Below are 15,865 nucleotides of genomic sequence, written 5' to 3'. Positions count from 1 at the left end.
GGGAGGAGTAAACCGTGGCAGGGGAGGAGTAAACCGTGGCAGGGGAGGAGTAAACCGTGGCAGGGGAGGAGTAAATCGCGGCAGCGTGTGGAGGAGTAAATCGCAGCAGGGGGTGGAGGTCATTTCCTGTCTATGTTCCAAGACACCTAATTTGTCAGAAGTTCAGGCTGCCTCTAGCAGTCACAGGGACATTGAGCAGGCAGTCATGCTGTGATTGGGCGGGAACACACTGAGCGCCGTGCATCGACCAGGCGGAAACACACTTCTTGTCCGGGCGGGAACACACTGCGCGCCGTGCAGCGACCAGGCGGAAACACACTGCGCGCCATGCAGCGACCAGGCGGAAACACGCTTCTTGTCCGGGCGGGAACACACTGAGCGCCGTGCATCGACCAGGCGGAAACACACTTCTTGTCCGGGCGGGAACACACTGCGCGCCATGCATCGACCAGGCGGAAACACACTTCTTGTCCGGGCGGGAACACACTGCGCGCCGTGCAGCGACCAGGCGGAAACACACTTCTTGTCCTGGCGGGAACACACTGCGCGCCGTGCAGCGACTAGGCGGAAACACGCTTCTTGTCCGGGCGGGAACACATTGCGTGCTGTACAGCGACCAGGCGGAAACACGCTTCTTTTCTGGGCGGGAACACACTGCGCGCCATGCAGCGACCAGGCGGAAACACGCTTCTTGTCCGGGCGGGAACACACTGCGCGCCGTGCAGCGACCAGACGGAAACACGCTTCATTTCCGGGCGGGAACACACTGCGCGCCGTGCAGCGACCAGGCGGAAACACGCTTCTTGTCCGGGGCGGGAACGCACTGAGCACCGTGCATTGACCAGGCGGAAACACGCTTCTTGTCCGGGCGGGAACGCACTGCGCGCCGTGCAGCGACCAGGCGGAAACACGCTTGTTGTCCGGGCGGGAACACACTGCGCGCCGTGCAGTGACCACGCGGAAACACGCTTCTTGTCCGGGGCGGGAACGCACTGAGCACCGTGCATCGACCAGGCGGAAAATCGCTTCTTGTCCGGGCGGGAACGCACTGCGCGCCGTGCAGCGACCAGACGGAAACACGCTTCTTGTCCGGGCGGGAACACACTGCGCGCCATGCAGCGACCAGACGGAAACACGCTTCTTGTCCGGGTGGGAACACACTGCACGCCGTGCAGCGACCAGGCGGAAACACGCTTCGTGTCCGGGGCGGGAACACACTGAGTGCCGTGCAGCGACCAGACGGAAACACGCTTCTTGTCCGGGCGGGAACACACTGCGCGCCGTGCAGCGACCAGACGGAAACACGCTTCTTGTCCGGGCGGGAACACACTGCGCGCCATGCAGCGACCAGACGGAAACACGCTTCTTGTCCGGGTGGGAACACACTGCACGCCGTGCAGCGACCAGGCGGAAACACGCTTCTTGTCTGGGGCGGGAACACACTGAGTGCCGTGCAGCGACCAGACGGAAACACGCTTCTTGTCCGGGCGGGAACACACTGCGCGCCGTGCAGCGACCAGACGGAAACACGCTTCTTGTCCGGGCGGGAACACACTGCACGCCGTGCAGCGACCAGGCGGAAACACGCTTCTTGTCCTGGCGGGAACGCACTGCGCGCCGTGCCGTGAATTTGACCAGACTGCCATGTCCATGCAAGAAAACTTTCACTTTCATCTTTTTATCTTGTAGTCTACTGAGAATAATGTGGCGTGGCAGAGATTCCTTCCTACTGGACCCATCGCCCTGTTACCGGTAACTATTGCCCACCATATTGAGTTCAATCTATAATTATAAAGACTGACTTTAGACCCGTAGACATGAGTCCAATCCCCTGCGAGCACCCACCATCACTAACACACAGGCCATATGTATCACCACAATTTCATGATGTACATTGGAGAGAAAATTATATTTCTGCTGCGGCCCCCACTAAAGTCTACTGTGTGCATGGAGTAGAGAAGATCGGAGTCAGCCAGCCCTATAGACAGTGAGCACCTGCTCGTACCACTGTCCACAATGGAGACTTGTACTGACGGTCAGTGGAGATCTCTCTTGGATCAGATATCTATGACCTTTCCTCTGGATACATGATGTGTGGTGTATAGAGGATAGTGCGTGCAGTCTGCGTGCTGTCAGGTCAGTGCTGTGCTGATGGTCAGTGTGGATGTCTCTTTCCTCTGGATACATGATGTGTGGTGTATAGAGGACGGTGCGTGCAGTCTGCGTGCTGTCAGGTCAGTGCTGTGCTGATGGTCAGTGTGGATGTCTCTTTCCTATGGATACATGATGTGTGGTGTATAGAGGATGGTGCGTACAGCCTGCGTGCTGTCAGGTCAGTGCTGTGCTGATGGTCAGTATGGATGTCTTTCCTATGGATACATGATGTGTGGTGTATAGAGGATGGTGCGTGCAGTCTGCGTGCTGTCAGGGCAGTGCTGTGCTGATGGTCAGTGTGGATGTCTTTCCTCTGGATAAATGATGTGTGGTGTATAGAGGACGGTGCGTGCAGTCTGCGTGCTGTCAGGTAAGTGCTGTGCTGATGGTCAGTGTGGATGTCTCTTTCCTCTGGATACATGATCTGTTGTGTATAGAGGATGGTGCGTGCAGTCTGCGTTCTGTCAGGTCAGTGCTGTGCTGATGGTCAGTGTGGATGTCTCTTCTCTGGATACATGATGTGTGGTGTATAGAGGACGGTGCGTGCAGTCTGCGTGCTGTCAGGTCAGTGCTGTGCTGATGGTCAGTGTGGATGTCTCTTTCCTCTGGATACATGATGTATGGTGTATAGAGGACGGTGCGTGCAGCCTGCGTGCTGTCAGGTCAGTGCTGTGCTGATGGTCAGTGTGGATGTCTTTCCTCTGGATACATGATGTGTGGTGTATAGAGGACGGTGCGTGCAGTCTGCGTGCTGTCAGGTCAGTGCTGTGCTGATGGTCAGTGTGGATGTCTCTTTCCTCTGGATACATGATCTGTTGTGTATAGAGGATGGTGCGTGCAGCCTGCGTGCTGTCAGGTCAGTGCTGTGCTGATGGTCAGTGTGGATGTCTCTTTCCTCTGGATACATGATCTGTTGTGTATAGAGGATGGTGCGTGCAGCCTGCGTGCTGTCAGGTCAGTGCTGTGCTGATGGTCAGTGTGGATGTCTTTTTCCTCTGGATACATGATGTGTGGTGTATAGAGGACGGTGCGTACAGTCTGCGTGCTGTCAGGTCAGTGCTGTGCTGATGGTCAGTGTGGATGTCTCTTTCCTCTGGATACATGATCTGTTGTGTATAGAGGACGGTGCGTGCAGTCTGCGTGCTGTCAGGTCAGTGCTGTGCTGATGGTCAGTGTGGATGTCTCTTTCCTCTGGATACATGATGTGTGGTGTATAGAGGACGGTGCGTGCAGTCTGCGTGCTGTCAGGTCAGTGCTGTGCTGATGGTCAGTGTGGATGTTTTTCCTCTGGATACATGATGTGTGGTGTATAGAGGACGGTGCGTGCAGTCTGCATGCTGTCAGGTCAGTGCTGTGCTGATGGTCAGTGTGGATGTCTTTCCTCTGGATACATGATGTGTGGTGTATAGAGGATGGTGCGTGCAGTCTGCGTGCTGTCAGGTCAGTGCTGTGCTGATGGTCAGTGTGGATGTCTCTTTCCTCTGGATACATGATGTGTGGTGTATAGAGGATGGTGCGTGCAGCCTGCGTGCTGTCAGGTCAGTGCTGTGCTGATGGTCAGTGTGGATGTCTCTTCCTCTGGATACATGATGTGTGGTGTATAGAGGACGGTGCGTGCAATCTGCGTGCTGTCAGGTCAGTGCTGTGCTGATGGTCAGTGTGGATGTTTTTCCTCTGGATACATGATGTGTGGTGTATAGAGGACGGTGCGTGCAGTCTGCGTGCTGTCAGGTCAGTGCTGTGCGTATGGTCAGTATGGATGTCTTTCCTCTGGATACATGATGTGTGGTGTATAGAGGACGGTGCGTGCAGTCTGCGTGCTGTCAGGTCAGTGCTGTGCGTATGGTCAGTATGGATGTCTTTCCTCTGGATACATGATGTGTGGTGTATAGAGGATAGTGCGTGCAGTCTGCGTGCTGTCAGGTCAGTGCTGTGCTGATGGTCAGTGTGGATGTCTCTTTCCTCTGGATACATGATGTGTGGTGTATAGAGGATAGTGCGTGCAGTCTGCGTGCTGTCAGGTCAGTGCTGTGCTGATGGTCAGTGTGGATGTCCCTTTCCTCTGGATACATGATGTGTGGTATATAGAGAACGGTGCGTGCAGTCTGCGTGCTGTCAGGTCAGTGCTGTGCTGATGGTCAGTGTGGATGTCTCTTTCCTCTGGATACATGATGTGTGGTGTATAGAGGATAGTGCGTGCAGTCTGCGTGCTGTCAGGTCAGTGCTGTGCTGATGGTCAGTGTGGATGTCCCTTTCCTCTGGATACATGATGTGTGGTATATAGAGAACGGTGCGTGCAGTCTGCGTGCTGTCAGGTCAGTGCTGTGCTGATGGTCAGTGTGGATGTCTTTCCTCTGGATACATGATGTGTGGTGTATAGAGGACGGTGCCTACAGTCTGCGTGCTGTCAGGTCAGTGCTGTGCTGATGGTCAGTGTGGATGTCTCTTTCCTCTGGATACATGATGTGTGGTATATAGAGGACGGTGCGTGCAGTCTGCGTGCTGTCAGGTCAGTGCTGTGCTGATGATCAGTGTGGATGTTTTTCCTCTGGATACATGATGTGGTGTATAGAGGATGGTGCGTGCAGTCTGCGTGCTATCAGGTCAGTGCTGTGCTGATGGTCAGTGTGGATGTCTCTTTCCTCTGGATACATGATGTGTGGTGTATAGAGGACGGTGCGTACAGTCTGCGTGCTGTCAGGTCAGTGCTGTGCTGATGGTCAGTGTGGATGTCTTTCCTCTGGATACATGATGTGTGGTGTATAGAGGACGGTGTGTGCAGTCTGCGTGCTGTCAGGTCAGTGCTGTGCTGATGGTCAGTGTGGATGTCTCTCCTCTGGATACATGATGTGTGGTGTATAGAGGACGGTGCGTGCAGTCTGCGTGCTGTCAGGTCAGTGCTGTGCTGATGGTCAGTGTGGATGTCTCTTTCCTCTGGATACATGATGTGTGGTGTATAGAGGACGGTGCGTGCAGTCTGCGTGCTGTCAGGTCAGTGCTGTGCTGATGGTCAGTGTGGATGTCTCTTTCCTCTGGATACATGATGTGTGGTATATAGAGGACGGTGCGTGCAGTCTGCGTGTTGTCAGGTCAGTGCTGTGCTGATGGTCAGTGTGGATGTCTCTTTCCTCTGGATACATGATGTGTGGTATTTAGAGGACGGTGCGTGCAGTCTGCGTGCTGTCAGGTCAGTGCTGTGCTGATGGTCAGTGTGGATGTCTCTTTCCTCTGGATACATGATGTGTGGTGTATAGAGGATGGTGCGTGCAGTCTGCGTGCTGTCAGGTCAGTGCTGTGCTGATGGTCAGTGTGGATGTCTCTTTCCTCTGGATACATGATGTGTGGTGTATAGAGGACGGTGCGTGCAGTCTGCGTGCTGTCAGATCAGTGCTGTGCTGATGGTCAGTGAGGCTGTCTCTTTCCTCTGGATACATGATGTATGGTGTATAGAGGATGGTGCGTGCAGTCTGCGTGCTGTCAGGTCATTGCTGTGCTGATGGTCAGTGTGGGTGTCTTTCCTCTGGATACATGATGTGGTGTATAGAGGACGGTGCGTGCAGTCTGCGTGCTGTCAGGTCAGTGCTGTGCTGATGGTCAGTGTGGATGTCTTTCCTCTGGATACATGATGTGTGGTGTATAGAGGACGGTGCGTGCAGTCTGCGTGCTGTCAGGTCAGTGCTGTGCTGATGGTCAGTGTGGATGTCTTTCCTCTGGATACATGATGTGTGGTGTATAGAGGACGGTGTGTGCAGTCTGCGTGCTGTCAGGTCAGTGCTGTGCTGATGGTCAGTGTGGATGTCTCTTTCCTCTGGATACATGATGTGTGGTATATAGAGGACGGTGCGTGCAGTCTGCGTGCTGTCAGGTCAGTGCGGTGCTGATGGTCAGTGTGGATGTTTTTCCTCTGGATACATGATGTGTGGTATATAGAGGACGGTGCATGCAGTCTGCGTGCTGTCAGGTCAGTGCTGTGCTGATGGTCAGTGTGGATGTCTCTTTCCTCTGGATACATGATGTGTGGTGTATAGAGGACGGTGCGTGCAGTCTGCGTGCTGTCAGGTCAGTGCTGTGCTGATGGTCAGTGTGGATGTCTCTTTCCTCTGGATACATGATGTGTGGTGTATAGAGGATGGTGCGTACAGCCTGCGTGCTGTCAGGGCAGTGCTGTGCTGATGGTCAGTATGGATGTCTTTCCTCTGGATACATGATGTGTGGTGTATAGAGGACGGTGCGTGCAGTCTGCGTGCTGTCAGGGCAGTGCTGTGCTGATGGTCAGTGTGGATGTCTTTCCTCTGGATAAATGATGTGTGGTGTATAGAGGACGGTGCGTGCAGTCTGCGTGCTGTCAGGTCAGTGCTGTGCTGATTGTCAGTGTGGATGTCTTTCCTCTGGATACATGATGTGTTGTGTATAGAGGATGGTGCGTGCAGTCTGCGTGCTGTCAGGTCAGTGCTGTGCTGATGGTCAGTGTGGATGTCTCTTTCCTCTGGATACATGATGTGTTGTGTATAGAGGATGGTGCGTGCAGTCTGCGTGCTGTCAGGTCAGTGCTGTGCTGATGGTCAGTGTGGATGTCTCTTTCCTCTGGATACATGATCTGTTGTGTATAGAGGATGGTGCGTGCAGCCTGCGTGCTGTCAGGTCAGTGCTGTGCTGATGGTCAGTGTGGATGTCTTTCCTCTGGATAAATGATGTGTGGTGTATAGAGGACGGTGCGTGCAGTCTGCGTGCTGTCAGGTCAGTGCTGTGCTGATTGTCAGTGTGGATGTCTTTCCTCTGGATACATGATGTGTTGTGTATAGAGGATGGTGCGTGCAGTCTGCGTGCTGTCAGGTCAGTGCTGTGCTGATGGTCAGTGTGGATGTCTCTTTCCTCTGGATACATGATCTGTTGTGTATAGAGGATGGTGCGTGCAGCCTGCGTGCTGTCAGGTCAGTGCTGTGCTGATGGTCAGTGTGGATGTCTTTCCTCTGGATACATGATGTGTGGTGTATAGAGGACGGTGCGTGCAGTCTGCGTGCTGTCAGGTCAGTGCTGTGCTGATGGTCAGTGTGGATGTCTTTCCTCTGGATACATGATGTGTGGTGTATAGAGGATGGTGCGTGCAGTCTGCGTGCTGTCAGGTCAGTGCTGTGCTGATGGTCAGTGTGGATGTCTTTTTCCTCTGGATACATGATGTGGTGTATAGAGGATGGTGCGGGCAGTCTGCGTGCTGTCAGGTCAGTGCTGTGCTGATGGTCAGTGTGGATGTCTCTCTCCTCTGGATACATGATGTGTGGTGTATAGAGGACGGTGCGTGCAGTCTGCGTGTTGTCAGGTCAGTGCTGTGCTGATGGTCAGTATGGATGTCTCTTTCCTCTGGATACATGATGTGTGGTATATAGAGGACGGTGCGTGCAGTCTGCGTGCTGTCAGGTCAGTGCTGTGCTGATGGTCAGTGTGGATGTCTTTTTCCTCTGGATACATGATGTGGTGTATAGAGGATGGTGCGGGCAGTCTGCGTGCTGTCAGGTCAGTGCTGTGCTGATGGTCAGTGTGGATGTCTTTTTCCTCTGGATACATGATGTGTGTTGTATAGAGGACGGTGCGTACAGTCTGAGTGCTGTCAGGTCAGTGCTGTGCTGATGGTCAGTGTGGATGTCTGTTTCCTCTGGATACATGATCTGTTGTGTATAGAGGATAGTGCGTGCAGTCTGCGTGCTGTCAGGTCAGTGCTGTGCTGATGGTCAGTGTGGATGTCTCTTTCCTCTGGATACATGATGTGTGGTGTATAGAGGACGGTGCGTGCAGTCTGCGTGCTGTCAGGTCAGTGCTGTGCTGATGGTCAGTGTGGATGTCTCTTTCCTCTGGATACATGATGTGTGGTGTATAGAGGACGGTGCGTGCAGTCTGCGTGCTGTCAGGTCAGTGCTGTGCTGATGGTCAGTGTGGATGTTTTTCCTCTGGATACATGATGTGTGGTGTATAGAGGACGGTGCGTGCAGTCTGCGTGCTGTCAGGTCAGTGCTGTGCTGATGGTCAGTGTGGATGTCTTTCCTCTGGATACATGATGTGTGGTGTATAGAGGATGGTGCGTGCAGTCTGCGTGCTGTCAGGTCAGTGCTGTGCTGATGGTCAGTGTGGATGTCTCTTTCCTCTGGATACATGATGTGTGGTGTATAGAGGATGGTGCGTGCAGCCTGCGTGCTGTCAGGTCAGTGCTGTGCTGATGGTCAGTGTGGATGTCTCTTTCCTCTGGATACATGATGTGTGGTGTATAGAGGATGGTGCGTGCAGTCTGCGTGCTGTCAGGTCAGTGCTGTGCTGATGGTCAGTGTGGATGTCTCTTTCCTCTGGATACATGATGTGTGGTGTATAGAGGATGGTGCGTGCAGTCTGCGTGCTGTCAGGTCAGTGCTGTGCTGATGGTCAGTGTGGATGTCTCTTTCCTCTGGATACATGATGTGTGGTGTATAGAGGACGGTGCGTGCAATCTGCGTGCTGTCAGGTCAGTGCTGTGCTGATGGTCAGTGTGGATGTTTTTCCTCTGGATACATGATGTGTGGTGTATAGAGGACGGTGCGTGCAGTCTGCGTGCTGTCAGGTCAGTGCTGTGCGTATGGTCAGTATGGATGTCTTTCCTCTGGATACATGATGTGTGGTGTATAGAGGACGGTGCGTGCAGTCTGCGTGCTGTCAGGTCAGTGCTGTGCTGATGGTCAGTGTGGATGTCTCTTTCCTCTGGATACATGATGTGTGGTATATAGAGGACGGTGCGTGCAGTCTGCGTGCTGTCAGGTCAGTGCTGTGCGTATGGTCAGTATGGATGTCTTTCCTCTGGATACATGATGTGTGGTGTATAGAGGACGGTGCGTGCAGTCTGCGTGCTGTCAGGTCAGTGCTGTGCTGATGGTCAGTGTGGATGTCTCTCCTCTGGATACATGATGTGTGGTGTATAGAGGATAGTGCGTGCAGTCTGCGTGCTGTCAGGTCAGTGCTGTGCTGATGGTCAGTGTGGATGTCTCTTTCCTCTGGATACATGATGTGTGGTGTATAGAGGATAGTGCGTGCAGTCTGCGTGCTGTCAGGTCAGTGCTGTGCTGATGGTCAGTGTGGATGTCCCTTTCCTCTGGATACATGATGTGTGGTATATAGAGAACGGTGCGTGCAGTCTGCGTGCTGTCAGGTCAGTGCTGTGCTGATGGTCAGTGTGGATGTCTCTTTCCTCTGGATACATGATGTGTGGTGTATAGAGGATAGTGCGTGCAGTCTGCGTGCTGTCAGGTCAGTGCTGTGCTGATGGTCAGTGTGGATGTCCCTTTCCTCTGGATACATGATGTGTGGTATATAGAGAACGGTGCGTGCAGTCTGCGTGCTGTCAGGTCAGTGCTGTGCTGATGGTCAGTGTGGATGTCTTTCCTCTGGATACATGATGTGTGGTGTAGAGGACGGTGCGTACAGTCTGCGTGCTGTCAGGTCAGTGCTGTGCTGATGGTCAGTGTGGATGTCTCTTTCCTCTGGATACATGATGTGTGGTATATAGAGGACGGTGCGTGCAGTCTGCGTGCTGTCAGGTCAGTGCTGTGCTGATGATCAGTGTGGATGTTTTTCCTCTGGATACATGATGTGGTGTATAGAGGATGGTGCGTGCAGTCTGCGTGCTATCAGGTCAGTGCTGTGCTGATGGTCAGTGTGGATGTCTCTTTCATCTGGATACATGATGTGTGGTGTATAGAGGACGGTGCGTACAGTCTGCGTGCTGTCAGGTCAGTGCTGTGCTGATGGTCAGTGTGGATGTCTTTCCTCTGGATACATGATGTGTGGTATATAGAGGACGGTGTGTGCAGTCTGCGTGCTGTCAGGTCAGTGCTGTGCTGATGGTCAGTGTGGATGTCTCTCCTCTGGATACATGATGTGTGGTGTATAGAGGACGGTGCGTGCAGTCTGCGTGCTGTCAGGTCAGTGCTGTGCTGATGGTCAGTGTGGATGTCTTTCCTCTGGATACATGATGTGTGGTGTATAGAGGACGGTGCGTGCAGTCTGCGTGCTGTCAGGTCAGTGCTGTGCTGATGGTCAGTGTGGATGTCTTTCCTCTGGATACATGATGTGTGGTGTATAGAGGATGGTGCGTGCAGTCTGCGTGCTGTCAGGTCAGTGCTGTGCTGATGGTCAGTGTGGATGTCTCTTTCCTCTGGATACATGATGTGTGGTGTATAGAGGACGGTGCGTGCAGTCTGCGTGCTGTCAGGTCAGTGCTGTGCTGATGGTCAGTGTGGATGTCTCTCTCCTCTGGATACATGATGTGTGGTGTATAGAGGACGGTGCGTGCAGTCTGCGTGCTGTCAGGTCAGTGCTGTGCTGATGGTCAGTGTGGATGTCTCTTTCCTCTGGATACATGATGTGTGGTGTATAGAGGACGGTGCGTGCAGTCTGCGTGTTGTCAGGTCAGTGCTGTGCTGATGGTCAGTGTGGATGTCTCTTTCCTCTGGATACATGATGTGTGGTGTATAGAGGACGGTGCGTGCAGTCTGCGTGCAGTCATGTCAGTGCTGTGCTGATGGTCAGTGTGGATGTCTCTCTCCTCTGGATACATGATGTGTGGTGTATAGAGGACGGTGCGTGCAGTCTGCGTGTTGTCAGGTCAGTGCTGTGCTGATGGTCAGTATGGATGTCTCTTTCCTCTGGATACATGATGTGTGGTGTATAGAGGACGGTGCGTGCAGTCTGCGTGCTGTCAGGTCAGTGCTGTGCTGATGGTCAGTGTGGATGTCTTTCCTCTGGATATATGATGTGTGGTGTATAGAGGACGGTGCGTGCAGTCTGCGTGCTGTCAGGTCAGTGCTGTGCTGATGGTCAGTGTGGATGTCTCTTTCCTCTGGATACATGATGTGTGGTATATAGAGGACGGTGCGTGCAGTCTGCGTGTTGTCAGGTCAGTGCTGTGCTGATGGTCAGTGTGGATGTCTCTTTCCTCTGGATACATAATGTGTGGTATATAGAGGACGGTGCGTGCAGTCTGCGTGTTGTCAGGTCAGTGCTGTGCTGATGGTCAGTGTGGATGTCTCTTTCCTCTGGATACATGATGTGTGGTGTATAGAGGACGGTGCGTGCAGTCTGCGTGCTGTCAGGTCAGTGCTGTGCTGATGGTCAGTGTGGATGTCTCTTTCCTCTGGATACATGATGTGTGGTATATAGAGGACGGTGCGTGCAGTCTGCGTGTTGTCAGGTCAGTGCTGTGCTGATGGTCAGTGTGGATGTCTCTTTCCTCTGGATACATGATGTGTGGTGTATAGAGGACGGTGCGTGCAGTCTGCGTGCTGTCAGATCAGTGCTGTGCTGATGGTCAGTGAGGCTGTCTCTTTCCTCTGGATACATGATGTATGGTGTATAGAGGATGGTGCGTGCAGTCTGCGTGCTGTCAGGTCATTGCTGTGCTGATGGTCAGTGTGGGTGTCTTTCCTCTGGATACATGATGTGGTGTATAGAGGATGGTGCGGGCAGTCTGCGTGCTGTCAGGTCAGTGCTGTGCTGATGGTCAGTGTGGATGTCTCTTTCCTCTGGACACATGATGTGTGGTGTATAGAGGACGGTGCGTGCAGTCTGCGTGCTGTCAGGTCAGTGCTGTGCTGATGGTCAGTGTGGATGTCTTTCCTCTGGATACATGATGTGTGGTGTATAGAGGACGGTGCGTGCAGTCTGCGTGCTGTCAGGTCAGTGCTGTGCTGATGGTCAGTGTGGATGTCTTTCCTCTGGATACATGATGTGTGGTGTATAGAGGATGGTGCGTGCAGTCTGCGTGCTGTCAGGTCAGTGCTGTGCTGATGGTCAGTGTGGATGTCTCTTTCCTCTGGATACATGATGTGTGGTATATAGAGGACGGTGCGTGCAGTCTGCGTGCTGTCAGGTCAGTGCGGTGCTGATGGTCAGTGTGGATGTTTTTCCTCTGGATACATGATGTGTGGTATATAGAGGACGGTGCGTGCAGTCTGCGTGCTGTCAGGTCAGTGCTGTGCTGATGGTCAGTGTGGATGTCTCTTTCCTCTTGATACATGATGTGTGGTGTATAGAGGACGGTGCGTGCAGTCTGCGTGCTGTCAGGTCAGTGCTGTGCTGATGGTCAGTGTGGATGTCTTTCCTCTGGATACATGATGTGTGGTGTATAGAGGACGGTGCGTGCAGTCTGCGTGCTGTCAGGTCAGTGCTGTGCTGATGGTCAGTGTGGATGTTTTTCCTCTGGATACATGATGTGTGGTGTATAGAGGACGGTGCGTGCAGTCTGCGTGCTGTCAGGTCATTGCTGTGCTGATGGTCAGTGTGGGTGTCTTTCCTCTGGATACATGATGTGGTGTATAGAGGATGGTGCGTGCAGTCTGCGTGCTGTCAGGTCAGTGCTGTGCTGATGGTCAGTGTGGATGTCTCTTTCCTCTGGACACATGATGTGTGGTGTATAGAGGACGGTGCGTGCAGTCTGCGTGCTGTCAGGTCAGTGCTGTGCTGATGGTCAGTGTGGATATCTCTCCTCTGGATACATGATGTGTGGTGTATAGAGGACTGTGCGTGCAGTCTGCGTGCTGTCAGGTCAGTGCTCTGTGCTGATGGTCAGTGTGGATGTCTCTTTCCTCTGGATACATGATGTGTTGTGTATAGAGGACGGTGCGTGCAGTCTGCGTGCTGTCAGGTCAGTGCTGTGCTGATGGTCAGTGTGGATGTCTTTCCTCTGGATACATGATGTGTGGTGTATAGAGGATAGTGCGTGCAGTCTGCGTGCTGTCAGGTCAGTGCTGTGCTGATGGTCAGTGTGGATGTCTCTTTCCTCTGGATACATGATGTGTGGTGTATAGAGGATGGTGCGTGCAGTCTGCGTGCTGTCAGGTCAGTGCTGTGCTGATGGTCATTGTGGGTGTCTTTCCTCTGGATACATGATGTGTGGTGTATAGAGGACGGTGCGTGCAGTCTGCGTGCTGTCAGGTCAGTGCTGTGCTGATGGTCAGTGTGGATGTCTTTCCTCTGGATACATGATGTGTGGTGTATAGAGGATGGTGCGTGCAGTCTGCGTGCTGTCAGGTCAGTGCTGTGCTGATGGTCAGTGTGGATGTTTTTCCTCTGGATACATGATGTGTGGTATATAGAGGACGGTGCGTGCAGTCTGCGTGCTGTCAGGTCAGTGCTGTGCTGATGGTCAGTGTGGATGTTTTTCCTCTGGATACATGATGAGTGGTATATAGAGGACGGTGCGTGCAGTCTGCGTTCTGTCAGGTCAGTGCTGTGCTGATGGTCAGTGTGGATGTCTCTTTCCTCTGGATACATGATGTGTTGTGTATAGAGGATGGTGCGTGCAGTCTGCGTGCAGTCTGCGTGCTGTCAGGTCAGTGCTGTGCTGATGGTCAGTGTGGATATCTCTCCTCTGGATACATGATGTGTGGTGTATAGAGGACTGTGCGTGCAGTCTGCGTGCTGTCAGGTCAGTGCTGTGCTGATGGTCAGTGTGGATGTCTCTCTCCTCTGGACACATGATGTGTGGTGTATAGAGGACGGTGCGTGCAGTCTGCGTGCTGTCAGGTCAGTGCTGTGCTGATGGTCAGTGTGGATGTCTCTCTCCTCTGGATACATGATGTGTGGTGTATAGAGGATGGTGCGTGCAGTCTGCGTGCTGTCAGGTCAGTGCTGTGCTGTTGGTCAGTGTGGATGTCTCTCTCCTCTGGACACATGATGTGTGGTGTATAGAGGACGGTGCGTGCAGTCTGCGTGCTGTCAGGTCAGTGCTGTGCTGATGGTCAGTGTGGATGTCTCTCCTCTGGATACATGATGTGTGGTGTATAGAGGATGGTGCGTGCAGTCTGCGTGCTGTCAGGTCAGTGCTGTGCTGATGGTCAGTGTGGATGTCTCTCCTCTGGATACATGATGTGTGGTGTATAGAGGACGGTGCGTGCAGTCTGCGTGCTGTCAGGTCAGTGCTGTGCTGATGGTCAGTCTGGATGTCTCTTTCCTCTGTATACATGATGTGTGGTGTATAGAGGACGGTGCGTGCAGTCTGCGTGCTGTCAGGGCAGTGCTGTGCTGATGGTCAGTGTGGATGTCTCTTTCCTCTGGATACATGATGTGTGGTGTATAGAGGACGGTGCGTGCAGTCTGCGTGCTGTCAGTTCAGTGCTGTGCTGATGGTCAGTGTGGATGTCTCTTTCCTCTGGATACATGATGTGTGGTGTATAGAGGACGGTGCGTGCAGTCTGCGTGCTGTCAGGTCAGTGCTGTGCTGATGGTCAGTATGGATGTCTCTTTCCTCTGGATACATGATGTGTGGTATATAGAGGACGGTGCGTGCAGTCTGCGTGCTGTCAGGTCAGTGCTGTGCTGATGGTCAGTGTGGATGTCTCTTTCCTCTGGATACATGATGTATGGTGTATAGAGGACGGTGCGTGCAGTCTGCGTGCTGTCAGGTCAGTGCTGTGCTGATGGTCAGTGTGGATGTCTTTCCTCTGGATATATGATGTGTGGTATATAGAGGACGGTGCGTGCAGTCTGCGTGCTGCCAGGTCAGTGCTGTGCTGATGGTCAGTGTGGATGTCTTTCCTCTGGATACATGATGTGTGGTATATAGAGGACGGTGCGTGCAGTCTGCGTGCTGTCAGGTCAGTGCTGTGCTGATGGTCAGTGTGGATGTCTCTTTCCTCTGGATACATGATGTGTGGTGTATAGAGGACGGTGCGTGCAGTGTGCGTGCTGTCAGGTCAGTGCTGTGCTGATGGTCAGTGTGGATGTCTCTTTCCTCTGGATACATGATGTGTGGTGTATAGAGGACGGTGCGTGCAGTCTGCGTGCTGTCAGGTCAGTGCTGTGCTGATGGTCAGTGTGGATGTCTCTCCTCTGGATACATGATGTGTGGTGTATAGAGGACGGTGCGTGCAGTCTGCGTGCTGTCAGGTCAGTGCTGTGCTGATGGTCAGTGTGGATGTCTCTTTCCTCTGGATACATGATGTGTGGTGTATAGAGGATGGTGCGTGCAGTCTGCGTGCTGTCAGGTCAGTGCTCTGTGCTGATGGTCAGTGTGGGTGTCTTTCCTCTGGATACATGATGTGTGGTGTATAGAGGATGGTGCGTGCAGTCTGCGTGCTGTCAGGTCAGTGCTGTGCTGATGATCAGTGTGGATGTCTCTTTCCTCTGGACACATGATGTGTGGTGTATAGAGGACGGTGCGTGCAGTCTGCGTGCTGTCAGGTCAGTGCTGTGCTGATGGTCAGTATGGATGTCTCTTTCCTCTGGATACATGATGTGTGGTATATAGAGGACGGTGCGTGCAGCCTGCGTGCTGTCAGGTCAGTGCTGTGCTGATGGTCAGTGTGGATGTCTTTCCTCTGGATACATGATGTGTGGTGTATAGAGGACGGTGCGTGCAGTCTGCGTGCTGTCAGGTCAGTGCTGTGCTGATGGTCAGTGTGGATGTCTCTCTCCTCTGGACACATGATGTGTGGTGTATAGAGGACGGTGCGTGCAGTCTGCGTGCTGTCAGGTCAGTGCTGTGCTGATGGTCAGTGTGGATGTCTTTCCTCTGGATACATGATGTGTTGTGTATAGAGGACGGTGCGTGCAGTCTGCGTGCTGTCAGGTCAGTGCTGTGCTGATGGTCAGTGTGGATGTCTCTTTCCTCTGGACACATGATGTGTGGTGTATAGAGGACGGTGCGTGCAGTCTGCGTGCTGTCAGGTCAGTGCTGTGCTGATGGTCAGTATGGATG

At 53.2% G+C, this 15,865-nt stretch overlaps 1 protein-coding gene across 1 annotated transcript in view; it reads left to right on the top strand.

Annotated features, from left to right (window-relative positions):
- Window positions 1–15,865, top strand: part of COQ6 (coenzyme Q6, monooxygenase) — a 209,823-nt gene that overhangs the window by 43,203 nt on the left and 150,755 nt on the right. Inside the window, exon 8 of the mRNA XM_075330717.1 lies at window positions 1,690–1,752. Within this exon, the coding sequence (XP_075186832.1) occupies window positions 1,690–1,752 (63 nt within the window). The remainder of the gene's footprint in view (window positions 1–1,689; window positions 1,753–15,865) is intronic.

This window comes from Anomaloglossus baeobatrachus, chromosome 12 (assembly GCF_048569485.1).
Source record: "Anomaloglossus baeobatrachus isolate aAnoBae1 chromosome 12, aAnoBae1.hap1, whole genome shotgun sequence".
NCBI classification, from domain to species: Eukaryota; Metazoa; Chordata; class Amphibia; order Anura; family Aromobatidae; genus Anomaloglossus; species Anomaloglossus baeobatrachus.
Note: the sequence above shows the minus strand (reverse complement) of the source record. Positions and strands in the feature narration are given on the sequence as shown.